This window comes from Micromesistius poutassou (genome assembly GCF_964030765.1).
Source record: "Micromesistius poutassou genome assembly, chromosome: 22".
Lineage (NCBI taxonomy): Eukaryota > Metazoa > Chordata > Actinopteri > Gadiformes > Gadidae > Micromesistius > Micromesistius poutassou.
Window position 1 is genome coordinate 3,724,558 of NC_140292.1, and position 14,804 is coordinate 3,739,361.

Genomic DNA, 14,804 nt, shown 5'->3' on the forward strand with positions numbered 1-14,804 from the left:
ATTCACTTTTAAGTGCATTGAGTGCATTGTGCGCATAGTTTATCAAGTCATATGTTAATGCGTGGATTTATCGACCATGTATGTATGTACATTCTTACTATGACAGCATCTAGGACACTTCCTCATTCAGAAGGCATCTCTTCGTGCCACAGAACACATTGGAATACTCTAGTGGCCCGGTGCTGAACGCAACGCACCCATGTGTAACCTCATAATCCACCGCGACAAATTGTGTTTCATGCCTGGAATACATGGCTGCCATTTTCATCCATCAACAGAGAACATCTTATATGACATATTACATTACATGTAATGTGTTATGTATGCTAAGATCATATTATCCAACACACATTAACGGCATACAAACAGCAGTGAACAGGTTATTGCCTGTTCACTGCCTGTTCATTGCCTACATAATAACATAGCACACAAACAGCAAACTAAGAACATATTAGCATTAGTTGAATAGTATGTTAACAGTGTAATAACAGTTATCGACATTATTAACACCTCTAACATATTGTCAGCCAGTTAACATAGTGACATAGCAATATCTCGTTAACAGCATGGCAACAGCATATTAACAGCCAATAAAAGGCAGAATGAAAGCATATTTATTAAAGAGGACTGGTTGGAGGCCTCTTGTGCTTCTGCAGGGAGCTCCTCTGAAGGAACAACGTACACAACAGTGTTGCAGTATTTATTGTTTCCTTACCAGAAACCCTCCGCTGGGATTGGTCACCAGCGTGGTTCCCATGGTCATGTTCTCCTTGACTTCACGCAAGTTGGGAACCGTTGTGTTTTCTGAGGAAAATATGGATGAACAAACAATGTGTGTGTGAGAGAGATAGAGTGAGGATGAGAGAGAGAGAGAGAGAGAGAGAGAGAGAGAGAGAGAGAGAGAGAGAGAGAGAGAGAAAGAAAGACAAAAAAGAGAGAGAGAGAGAGAGAGAGAGAGAGAGAGAGAGAGAGAGAGAGAGAGAGAGAAAGAAAGACAGAGAGCGAGAGGGAAAAGAGAGAGAGAGAGAGAGAGAGAGAGAGAGAGAGAGAGAGAGAGAGAGAGAGAGAGGGAGGCCATTTCTTCCTATGTGAACTTTTCAAACGGCTGGTGCTTCTCTTCTCTCTCTCCACGTCCCTCTTTCATGACTACTGACATGTAGCTATTTATAGAACTTTAAATTACTTTACCATACTTTCTATGACTGCTCAGACACAAGCATATAAGACACGTAGAGTGAAGAGAAGAGACAACCACTTGTGTTAATATCAAATATTAGGACAAGACAAGACAAATTATTGTATTTCATATATAGTGGTGAACTGTTCTTGACCTCAGATACTGGGAGCATGTGGATCTTCTCTGCCTTTCTGTAGCAGATGTTCACCAATTACTGGAATCAGCCAATCACCTTCTATTTTTCATTTAAGTTAATTGGATGGCATTTTATTCTCCAGAGTAATTAAGTGTCAACAGTTTATCATGGTGATAAGTGGTTAAGTGGGTAAGTATGGAGAAATCTGCTCTTGTCAAGCTCCATTTCATAAGAGCCCACTATTATGAAATCTCATACAAGGTCTCACTCATAACGAGGGGCGTTTGCTCAGTAGGCGATGATTTGAAGGAAATTATTGCGTATATTTTTGCATTGATTTCACACTTCAACTCATATTGCATATAACCTCAGTTCATGCTCTTTTGAGCAATGACTGTAATGGCCTGCACTCATTGTCGGTGTAAGGAGCATGGACTCACAGCTCAAAAACAGCAACACATGTTCATCTGAATGACACAAGGCTAGGTTTCACTGTTACCCAAGTGGAGGGGGCCCCATGGTCTAGGATATTAGCTTTTGTTGATGGAAGGATTAAAAGTCAAACCCATGTTTATTTGTCGTCTTCCCCTCTAATGAGTGTCTGTTCCTTCCAATTAGAACCAGATCTGACTTGACTTGAATACTTCCAACGTCTATAAACAATAATATTCATTCTTTGTTATCTCACACACACACACGCACGCACGCACACACACACACTCACCCTCACACACACGCACACAGATACGCACACAAGAACGCACACACACACACACACACACACACACACACACACACACACACACACATACACACGCAAGAACGCACGCACACACACACACACACACGCACACAGAGACACACACACACACACACACTCCTTACGGGGCAACTCCAGCTTGATACAGGTGTTGTCTCCTCTTCCCACAGGGCACTTGTAGACGTCTCCTGTCCTCTTCGATGGTTGGCCAGCATGTGGTGATCCAATGAGAACCCTGCAAAACACAGACAACAGCGTCACACATCACATATTCTAAAACTTTAAATGTATCTATTTTTTTTAATATTCGAAATATAGTTAAACATATACATGAATTATTGTTGTAACATGTTGACACATAGTTTGGTCCACAGAAAGACCAAAGACCAGCCATACAGATCACCAGACGGACAGATAAACAGATAGAAACAGTGCGTCATTCGGTGTGAGTAAATGGATGCTAAATCAGTCCCAGTTATCTGCCTTCGTCTAAACACCGTGGCCAACATTCCTTCGCTCTAATGGGGTCTAAGGAACACAAGGGTCTGGGACAGCACATGCTCCTCCTCACTACAAAACACACTTTACTCCCTTCACTCACCACCCACTGTCTGGACTGGACTATGGTGATCAATGGTGAGGCTATTTGTGGTAAAGCCTAACCATTGGTATCACATTGAAACATTGAAGAGTGTTTGACAATGGAGAGCTATCCTAGGTTGTACTGTTGTTGTTTTTTGGAAGCATGGTTTCACTTTCATTTTGAGAGGCTCCTAAATAAATGTAAAAATAAAAAAAATGTAAATGCGTATTTGCAATCAACCAAAAAGGTTAATAGTAACCCTATTAATCCCTGTAACGTGGTTAACACTACCGATAAGTATCTTGAAAACAAACACGGAGGTTCTGTGAGTAACAAAGTTATGAAGACCAGTCCCCTATGACCTGTAACTAACTTTGACAGCAGCATTCTCCCCTTTCACCAGGTCTGCTTCCCGCTGTGTTTCTCCTGATGCAGCCGCTCAGCTGCAGTTACAGCAGCTGAGACATTGTGTGGGGCGGACATCTGTGGCTCATAAGTCACTTCATGGTTGTGGCAAATTTGACATAGCCAATCCCCCCACCCTTTTTTCACTATTTTATTCACGCTCTAGTTTCTATTGTTGGGTCTTCATTTATTTTTCTGTGCTCTTCTATTTGCTTTTATCGTTTTTGGTCTTGCCTGTTGCCGCTTATCTCATGTTGGCTAGTTGTTAACTCAAATACTAGTTACACAAATACAAAATACTAGTTAGAGGCCTCTGGGCAGTATCTTTCACTTTCTTTCACTATCTCTCTTTCACTCTCTCTTTTAAAGTAAAAAATAAGCATAAGAGAGACCTAAGTCAGAAAGATAGAGAGCATGAGAGAGAGAGAAAGCGAGAGAGAGAGCGAGAGAGACCAGATTCCGAAAGAGGAAGAGAGAGAGAGGTTACAGCAACAGAGCGAGACAGTTTCTGTCACATCTGGTTCGACTGACTCCCAGTGAGTGAGTGACTGTAACCGATCTCATAGGAGCTTAATAAGACCATTTCCACACAGTAAGATAGCAAAACGTCTGTTTGGCAAAGAGAGAGCAAGAGGCACCTATAGTGTTGAAACAACCCAGGGAAGAGAGGTGAGGCACAGATTGAATCCTACCGAGTCATATTAAGTAAAGCACCAGAATGATGGATATCAAGCAAGAATGTTCAGCTCCGATAGTAGATAATGCATTGCGGATTAGCGTGTAAATGATGAAATGAATGCATACCCAGATTATCATAGGTGGAGAGACATAGAGGGGGCAGGGGGGGCGGGACTGAAACTTAAAACCCACACTGTAATATAATTTAAGAAGAGCTTTAAAAATGTGTTTCCAGCCAGCTTAGCACCACAGAGCCACACATACTTCTTCTTGAGTGAGTTTACAGGCGGGTCTGGTAGTGGTACTGGTGGGTACTCAACGATTCACAGCAGGAGGTTGGGGGGCGTACCCGGAGGGATCCTGTTCCATCATCAGTAAGCATGTGGCCAACATTACACTGTTTCACAGGGTCACTGTCCTGGCTGTTCGGTTGCTACTTGAGTGGTTGTGTTGCTATTGAGTTGACTTACTGTCTCTGTTTGACCTGTCTGTTTAACAACGGGTATTCATTTCAAAGCACATATTCAGTGTTTGAAAGTGATGATAAATGGTGGGAATCTTCATTTTTTTATATTGAGGTAGTTTTGATCCTTTGTGTTTTCATTGAATAGATTTGGAATAAAAATGTGAAACAAGGGTACAGGTTAGTATTGCTAACATTCGTCATAACAGTTAGAGGCATAATCAAATGAGATGCAATGAAACGCTCAGGTTACATACTTATGCCAAAAACAGGCTCAAGGAGACTTGATCACTAAGAAGAATTATCGATAAATGATATCAAATTAAAATGTTCTATTGTGTAAAATGTGATGTTTGGGGTGGGGGGGGGGTCAAGGTCAAACTGTATATCTGTACTGTTTTTATACAGATAAGCTCACACAATATATTACACAGATGCACTTCCTTGATAGCAGTACAGCGTAAGAGACACTCACCATTTCCCTTCAGCATTGACAAACTGCTGGACGGAGTAGCCAAACATGTCCTCCAGGGGCCCGCTGAAGGACAGGCCAGTCTTCTGGTCCACATTAAAGGACAACAAGCAGGGCAGCAACACTGTAATGGAAAGGAAAGGAGGAAAACCAGACAAATGGCCAATTGATGTTTTACCAAATGAACACATTGAAACAATGACTGTTTGGCTCTTGTCTGTGATGTATCGCTATAATACATGGACGAGTGGCCGATGTAACAGTGTAGACAAAACCAAATACAGTATAGCAATACATACTAGTATAATGAATAATATAAATATTATAAAAATACAGTGTATTTGAAGAAGAAGAAGAAGGCATGGGCTAGAATGGTCATGCAATACCCAGATAAAGGATATCATACATCATAGCCAAACACCCCTCCTACACACACCCACACACTAAAACGTACATGATAACACACACACACACACACACACACACAGAAAAATGTACACAATATCACACATGCACACGCACACACACACAGACACACACACGCTCTCCCACACAGAGAAACACACCAAATAACACACACATGTACACACACAAACACGCCCTCACACATGCACACACAACCGTGCAAACACACACAAAGTCATTTTGGAAGAAACCAGAGGAATTTGGAACATCAATGTGAAGGAGGTGGGTAAGTCGGAGGACTTGACCCGGGGACAATGGCTGATTCTCAGCGCCAGTGCCTACATGCGGTTCAGTCTGCCACGGAGCTGACTAAATCACAGAAGCTCTATATATATCTATCTGTGTCTCACTGTGCCCACTGTCACAATGAAGCCCTTTATATCTTACAGAGCATGGAAATTCCTCCCAGTGTAACAATTTCATTACTACGTCTGTGATACAGTGGAAAGAGAGCAGCAGACCTAATTAATAGACTGAAGGGGCGAAAAAGAGAGAAGAGACGTTGAGACACATGCATGTACGACATGCATGTACGACATTGGACGAGGGTGCTTGGCTTGGTTTATTCATGGTGATGGAGATAAGACAGGGTGGGTGTGTGTGTGGTGGGAAATGTAGTTCCTCTAGTTCACAGGTCACATGGGTCACTCACACGTACATAAAACATCCTTTCTACTGTGAGGTCCCCTGTGAATGTCGGTACAGTTTGTGTAATAATAAGCAAAACAGAAGGACACTTTGTGTGTATGTGTGTGTGTGTTTGTGTGTTTCCTTGAATTACGATTTTCCCTAAGATCTTCAGGGACTAGTAATTCATGGTGTTGAATTACTTTCACCACTAAACGGTTGGTGCTCTTTTCATACCACTTTCTATCACATTGATATGTTGTATTTGTACTGCATGTGTACACATAAGCCATGGCATGATTTAGTTATTTGAGAGAGAAGGAGCAGAAAAAAAGAGAGAGGGGTTGAGGGAGACAGGAGAGAAAGAGAGAGAGGGAAAGAGATTGAGATGGGTGCCAGAGAGAAAGAGATTGAGAGAGAGAGAGAGAGAGAGAGAGAGAGAGAGAGAAAGACTGAGCGAGAGTCAGAGAGAGAGAGAGAGAGAGAGAGTGAGAGAGAAAGCCAGAGAGAGGGAAAGAGATTGAGAGAGAGAGCCAGAGAGAGAGAGAAAGCACGCTCATTCCTCTCCATCTCTTGGGGAAGTTCCACTTCCTCTGCCTATTAACGTGATTACACACATTCCCTCTACCAAGGAATACACACACACACACACACACACACACACACACACACACATGCACACATACAGGCATACAGGCACGTACACACCCGTACACAAACATACCAACATGCACGCACACACAGAAACACACACCCTCTTCTCAAGCCCTGTTTATTTCACAGGGAGGGCAAATATTTGTTTGTGTAGTCTATGCTGTTTGTCACAACACAATAATAAGAATCTGAATATATACTAAGGCTGGCCGGAATAACGGAAAAAAATAAAGTTTACGATGAAATTACAACGGCTTCCATAGTATGAGAGTAGTCCTACTTCCCAATATCTCAATATCTGGTTTAAACATTGTGCAAAGGGGAATTCAATTGCACGGCAGGACTAACGCCACTCACCCGTAGAGAATTCACACAGGTGCTATTGTGGGTAATGGAGCACCATAGTAGTAGGTAGAGCTGTTCAGTTTATATTGGCTTTGTTTAAATATTGTTGTAAATGCTTAATATGTTCAATATGAAAAACATTTAAAAACCATTAACTCCCCCCCCCCCCCCCCCCACACACACACACACACACACACACACACACAAACCCCCATCTAGCCGCAACCTCTTCTCTTATTTCTATGGCCGCAACTGACCAATGGGATCGCCACAGTGGAAAACAAAATCCTGGGGAGAAGATTTAATAAATATTATCATTATTACAATTTACAACGTCACAACGTCATTTTAACGTTGCCGAACGTCTTGCCGATTTTAACACTGGACGGCAGGTGTGCTCAACATGCTACCGAAGTATTCAAATAATCTTATAATATCTGAATATAAAACTAAAGAAAAAGATTTTGTTCGACCCATGTTGGTCCATTCTGATGGTGGCTGTCGGTACCTCAATGAAACATGCCTCTCGCCAGTTAACCTCCACCCCCCCATCGTGAAGACTCCATTGAAAAGAATATTGCTACTAAGTTGCTTAATATTTCTCTCATAGTTTAAACTGAATATTTGTTAAGCTCCATCAAACGTTGAGTGTTTGTGAGTGTGTTTTATAACATTTACCACATTAAGTCATGTTTTGGCTCAGGATCCAGCATGTTTACGACATATCCCCACAATCTATCAGCTAACAATAATTAAACCCCTACTTAACCACCGGTCACCGGTACAAAAATGCACAAATAATCCAAAATAGCATGTACACAATAAATGCCCTATACTCCAAACCAATAACAACAACAATGTCAAACCAGCCAGCCATAAATGTCCACGCCTAAGCACTGAAGCCTTTAAGACACGACAACCAAAACCCACAAACACCCACACCTGGCAACCGCCAAACCATTCACCAACGACAACCTGCTATAAGTCTCAACACCTGCGAACAACCAAGTCATTAAAGTAAGCCTGCAGATTTTGCCACTGTGGTTAACGCTAAACACATGTCAGTTGTAAAGCTAACCCAAGCTATGTTGTTCATTATGCCTTTGCAGGGGTGGTAAAGTTAGAAAAACGCTGCGCTACGTTACTGCAAATTAACTAAATGCTTTGGAGATTCAAGGATCAAGTTTGACCTCATTTGGGACAATGGCCTGAAATTAGCTTTTTTAGCACTTTCCGATCCAACTCATTCTGTAATGTGTTGGCATTGTGGAACAATGGGTGCACCTAGTCTATCAAATGAAAGAATCCTTGATATTGTGTCCCAGTACAATGATGGATGATATATAACATAATGGATCATGTTCTTAACAATGGTTTTATTTTTGTATTACGATTGTTTCATCCACTCATTGACGTTTCTGCTCTGCATCCTTGGCATAGGATCTCTGTTCTGTCTCACATTGTAGATAAGACATTTTCAGAAGGGTATAACCAGTTTTAACTCAAAGTATCATTGATTTTGTATTGTTCTGGTTTGTGTAGGCAAAAGGGAGTGTGGGTGAGACAAGTTAATACAATATATTAGACATTTATGAGCGCAATGTCCTTCAAGGAACTAGAAACAAGAAACCAAAGGACAGCAGAAGGAAAAAATAATTTGAAGTTGTATTGTGGTCCATCCAAATTTCCTTTAGGTATAAAATGGATATGTGGCAGTTTGTCTATATGAAGTTATTTAATGGGCACATTTATCCTGACCTCGAACTTGACATTTTACCCTTATTCCAGAGTTAAGTTGTTTCGCTTTGTGTGCGCTACAAAAGAATGGGCCTTTTGCGTTGGGTTGATGACAAGGCAAAAGGTCATAAATGCTGTTTTATCTAACTTTGTGCATTAAATAAAAAATTTCCCCAGTGCAATTACTTTTTTTTTTACAGCATACGAATAGTTGCATTGGAAAAAATAATTATCCTACCCACTATCCGGGCATATCCAAACATTGGCTTTAGGAACTCCCCTATAAGATACACTGCTAAGTGAAAAATTTCTATGTAATAACAGCTTCAACAAAGCAGTGTAAGTCCACTTGAGCTCTCCACAGGCCAGTGAAACAAAGCCAGGACCCGTAAGTGAAGTTATGGCTTTAGGCCTTGGCTTGAGCTTGAGGTTAACTCAATCAAGCCCATTTATTGAAAAGAAAACAAAAGAGCTGACCCAGGATACGTATCCACATGATAAAGCAGGTCATAAATTCATTAAAAAAATTAACTTGGATCAAAAATAGAGTAACGCCCTATTGCCTTTGCACGGCAGAATAGAGCCATCGCATGCCATGAGCTACATCAACACAGACACAGCTTGATTAACAAACCTCCTATTTCCCCTGCCCTCCACACCCTGTCTCCTGCAATTCAACCTCTCCCCTCATCCTCGTCCACCCATTCATCAAGTCCTTCCTTCGTCTCTCCATCAACTCTGCATTGTCTTCCTTCCTCCATCCATCCATCTCCTTCTCTGGCTCTCTCTCCAGCCACCCCTCCCCCATCACTCCACCGCTGTCCCATCAGTGTACGCGTGAGGAGGGGTTCCGGTTCCCATGCCTCCTCATCACCGACTGGACTGTACGGACGTGAGGTCCGCTGTGCCGTGGTATCGGGTTCCACTATCTGGAAGTTCCAGATGTACTCTCATGAGAGCGGTCTTTTTCATTGGCTAAGAAAAAAAACCCTTAAAAGCCATGTAGATCGGGCCACGCAATGACATCACCCTTCCCCCCCGACGCTTGTCAAAACCTTCATCGCAGTTAGCTGGCCCTAATGAAAACCCTGTCATGTATGTTCAGCAGATAAACACACACCTACACACAGGGACACACCTACACACTCATACACACGCACAAGGTCGAAACTTACCAAACAGTTTATAGCACTGGACGGCTAGAGATTCTGCGCTAGATCAAGACTTCTCTGGAGAGGCTAAATATATACACACACACACCCAAAGGTTGAAGGGTAATCACCTTCATTACCTATGAGCACATAGAGTGTATGATTACTATTGTTTTTAGTAGGGTAGAGAAATTACTATAATGATGAGCTTGATCTTGAGCCCTAAATTGCAAGGAACACGGCACAATGGGGAACAGCTTTGAAAATAAGCTTAGGCCACAGCAGTGACGATCCGAGACACCACAAGACCTATGAATCAATCTGGTCCACACCAAGATGAGCTCTGGTAGGATTGGACCCACCGATACATCAAGACATGACCAATAAAAAAATAACTGTCAACACCAAGAAGAGACCCATAAATAATCCAGTCAACAGCGAGAAGAGACCCATAAATTACCCAGTCAACACCGAGACTCTAACCCATACCGAATCCCTCAAGACATGACCAATTAATAGCCCATTCAAGAGCAAGACAACCCTCACCAAATCCATCAAGACCTGACCAATAACTCACCCAACACAACACAACAATTCGGATGATCATAATCATTTGTTTCTCTAGATGCAGAGATCGATTTTATATATTTTTGTTCAATGGGGATTATGTGCCTTTATGGACATGACAGGACAGCAGGCTGCATAAGAGACTGAGTAACATGTATAATGTTGTATAGCATAAGACCACAGGTCAGGACAGCGGGTTGAAGAAGAGAGGTAATGAGGTGTAGCATAGAACCACAGGTCAGGAAGAGGGTGGAAGAAGAGAGGTAATGAGGTGTAGCATAAGATCGCAGGTCAGGACAGTGGGTTGAAGAGGAGAGGTAATGACCTGTAGCATAAGACCACAAGTCAGGACAGTGGGTGGAAGAGGAGAGGTAATGACGTGTAGCATAAGACCACAGGTCAGGGCAGTGGGTTGAACAAGAGAGGTAATGACCTGTAGCATAAGACCAGAGATCAGGACAGTGGGTTGAACAAGAAATCAGTACCAATAAACCCAGCCCTATATAGTATAAAGACCATGATAAAAATGTGACAAATGACAAAGGGACGAGACAAATTCAAGATCAAGAGATATTGGTCTGAAGACCAACTTTGAAACAACGTTCTTGATTGCTTTTCTCTTTTATTTAAATCTTTATTTGTTTATTTTTCATTTAAAAATTAGCAAAGTCAAAGCCATGTCAACAGAAACATAATTCCTAAATCTAATATGATTTGGTTCTTATTATTCTTTATAAACATTTCCCACACAAATGGTGATGTGTCAGCTGTTTCTCACAGATAAAAAATAACAAAATCTCCCATGTCAGTTTTACCCCTTGTCCAGGAAACCACGATTTCCCTTTGGCATCATTCCCCTCTCCTTCTTGATTCTGCTGTTGAACTTCGAGCCCGTCTGTCTGTCCGTTTGAGAGTCATTCTGGCTGTCTTCCACCACAGAGGACATTATCCAGCAGCCTTTCCCCTTCCTCCCCTCCCCCTAGATCCGCCGAGAACAAAAACGTATATTCTTCGGAGAGTTACGGTCCATGTTGTCAATTGAGAACAAGCCTGGGGGACTACAGCAGCATCTGAGATGATGCGTGACAGGCAGCACAGTGACATTTCCATCGACCGTAACATAAGGGCGGCACTCAAGACGATCAAGTGAAAATTACATTTCACTTGACGGCCACTTAAAGCTTCACACGTGAAGATGCATTCCCCGGCCAGAACATAAAGCATGGCATGAGTGCGACAACGGGTGCAGTATCAAAACGGTTTCAAGGTCTGCAGAGATCAGACACACAGAGCGATACAGAGAGAAGACGATGGACAGAGAAAACACAGAGACAGCAATCATGTGCTGCCAGGCCAGCTGCTGCACAGACGTGGCATCCTTTGTCCATATTGGCAATCGTTCGATATGAATATATAGATATTATACATGGATATGTTTATAATATATAGTTATATATTATAAAATATAATTGTTTTCCCACTGCAACCTATGCAACCCATGCACATCCAGGCAATAGCCAATGACGGTCAAAATATGTCACGAGACATTCTTTAAGTCACTCTCTGACCTTGTCGGAACAGAAATGCGGCTTGACCAATCAGAGATATGCGATGCTGAAACTTCCCATGCAAAACCGCGTAGCATTGCCCTCACTGCAGGATCTCATGTATGTTATGCAAGCAGTACTGTATACATACAAGGTCCAACACATACTTTTATGTACTGACAATGATGATACACATATACGCCTGAGATGCCTCCTAATGGGGGATAACTGCGGAGGAAAAACAAGGGTTGGAAGAGGAAGGGTCGTGTTCTTCTCTGCAGTTCCACCAGTCAGCCTTGAAAGCCCTGATAGGAGGGAGGGGCTGGTGGTGTTGGCCGGGGCATGGTTGGGCTGAGGTCTGGTGCCCAGATGTAGCGTATCTATGGAAACGACATGATGGATACACATGTCTACACACAGAAGTATGTGTCGGATACACGATTATCTGTTCTGAAGGGGCCAATAATGAGAGACCATTGTTCGTATGTTGGTGCGTGGAGGGCAGTGTGTGTGTGTGTGTGTGTGTGTGTGTGTGTGTACACGTACGCATGTGTGTATGTATAAGTGTGTTTGTAACTGTGGGTGCGTGCTCGTGTGTGTGTGTTAACTGGCAAAGATAAACAAGTAATTAGTACCTAACAAGCAATTCATTAAACACACACAACATGGTCAAAAATATACATAATATAGAGATTTCAGACACTGCCCAGCCACCTGACACATAACCCTATCCAAATACCATAACAATAACGCTGTCTATTGGTCGAAACTATGAAACAGAAGACACTGTGTGGGTGGCGGGCCTCTGGCCTCTTGTTATTATCCTTGCCGTGTCTTCTCCATGCTGTCATGTTAAACTGCTGATAAGCCTCTCTCCTCCCCCAGCATTCTCCTGCACCAGAGTAAACTCCCTCCTGGAAGCCAGCACCAGCTCTGTCCTCTCACACCTCCTAGACTACAGCTCTGTCCTCTCTAACCTAGACTACAGCCCTGTCCTCTCTAACCTAGACTACAGCTCTGTCCTCTCTAACCTAGACTACAGCTCTGTCCTCTCTAACCTAGACTACAGCTCTGTCTTCTCTAACCTCCTAGACTACAGCTCTGTCCTCTCTAACCTAGACTACAGCTCTGTCCTCTCTAACCTAGACTACAGCTCTGTCCTCTCTAACCTAGACTACAGCTCTGTCTTCTCTAACCTCCTAGACTACAGCTCTGTCCTCTCTAACCTAGACTACAGCTCTGTCCTCTCTAACCTAGACTACAGCTCTGTCTTCTCTAACCTCCTAGACTACAGCTATGGCCTCTCTAACCTAGACTTCAGCTCTGTCCTCTCTAACCTAGACTACAGCTCTGTCCTCTCTAACCTCCTAGACTACAGCTATGGCCTCTCTAACCTCCTAGACTACAGCTATGTCCTCTCACACCTCCTAGACTACAGTGCTGTCCTCTATAATCTAGACCACAGCTCTGTCCACTCAAACCTTCTAGACTACAGCTCTGTCCACTCAAACCTCCTAGACTACAGCTATGTCCTCTCTAACCTAGACTACAGCTCTGTCCACTCAAACCTCCTAGACTACAGCTATGTCCTCTCTAACCTAGACTACAGCTCTGTCCTCTCTAACCTAGACTACAGCTATGTCCTCTCACACCTACTAGACTACAGTTATGGCCTCTCTAACCTCCTAGACTACAGCTATGTCCTCTCACACCTCCTAGACTACAGCTATGGCCTCTCTAACCTCCTAGACTACAGCTATGTCCTCTCACACCTCCTAGACTACAGCGCTGTCCTCTATAATCTAGACCACAGCTCTGTCCACTCAAACCTTCTAGACTACAGCTCTGTCCACTCAAACCTCCTAGACTACAGCTATGTCCTCTCTAACCTCCTAGACTACAGCAATGTCCTCTCAATCAGTCCCCTGGACTAGCCTCAAAACAACTCTGAAATGCCAGAGGTTGCAGGACTGAGGAATACACATACATACACATATGCGCACAGACCCACACACACACACACACACACACACACACACACACACACACACACACATGCACACGTGCAAAACACATACACAGACACATTATGCCCACATGCAATCACACACACTCACAGACACATGCACACCGCCCCCCCACACACACACATGCAAGGGCACACACACACTCACACTCACACACACTCACACACTCACACACACACACACACACACACACAAAACACATATGCACTCACACTCGTCTGTAGATGGGATAGACTTTGTAGATGGGAGACTTTTCCCTCTTCTTTCCTTAAGTCAAGAATAGAGTGTGCTTCTTAAGCATGACAACTAGCGTGGCCCACAGGGGTTCTGAAGAATGCTTCTGGAAGCAAAACAAAGCTAAGACAAACAAAGAAAGGAAACGCGCAACACGTGCAAAGTGCACTTTGCTAAGCTTGGGTGTGTGCCTGTGTGTGTCTGACATTAACTAGCTACTTTCAATTTGTATTGGTAGTAATAGATTCAGTTTCAAAATGCATTATATTCTTATTTCTAGGACTAAGTCTAAGATCATTTGTTTTTAATAAGCCCATGAGATCTCAAATTGTAAGGGCACACCTGTTTACCAACAATGAGATGCAGTTCCATGTATTGTAATCAGATGATATTACATGGTAAATTAACCAATTGTGTATGGGCGCTTTTATAGTGTTTACCTTATTTTAGAAGGAAGGGGGATTTAAGGAAGTTTAGGTATGGACTAAGGGAATTAAGGGAGGGGTCTTCCAATTCACACTGATTTGAAATCATTGTTGACCCAGATGGTTTACATCAAAGAGAGCACTTAAGACACATCCCGTGGGAAATGGTAAACAGTTCACCTGTTTGCAAAGACAATGTATAGCCCATGTAAGTCAAATGAAAGGGATCTTTTTATTTTAAGTTTCAACCGTCAATCCATTTGTTTGATATATAGTTGGTAACAACCTGAATACTTTAAAAACAGAAATACTCATTGACCTTTTACAAAAAAACGGCCACTGGACCAAATT

The 14,804-nt window shown here is 42.7% G+C and overlaps 1 protein-coding gene across 1 annotated transcript in view; it reads right to left on the bottom strand.

Moving 5' to 3' along the window:
- LOC311367326 (integrin alpha-1-like) overlaps positions 1-14,804 on the bottom strand; it is a 40,744-nt gene that overhangs the window by 18,542 nt on the left and 7,398 nt on the right. Inside the window, exons 2-4 of the mRNA XM_084486150.1 lie at positions 4,678-4,798; positions 2,199-2,308; positions 716-804 (exon numbers count right to left, since the gene is read on the bottom strand). Coding sequence (XP_084342276.1) covers positions 716-804; positions 2,199-2,308; positions 4,678-4,798 — 320 coding nt within the window. The remainder of the gene's footprint in view (positions 1-715; positions 805-2,198; positions 2,309-4,677; positions 4,799-14,804) is intronic.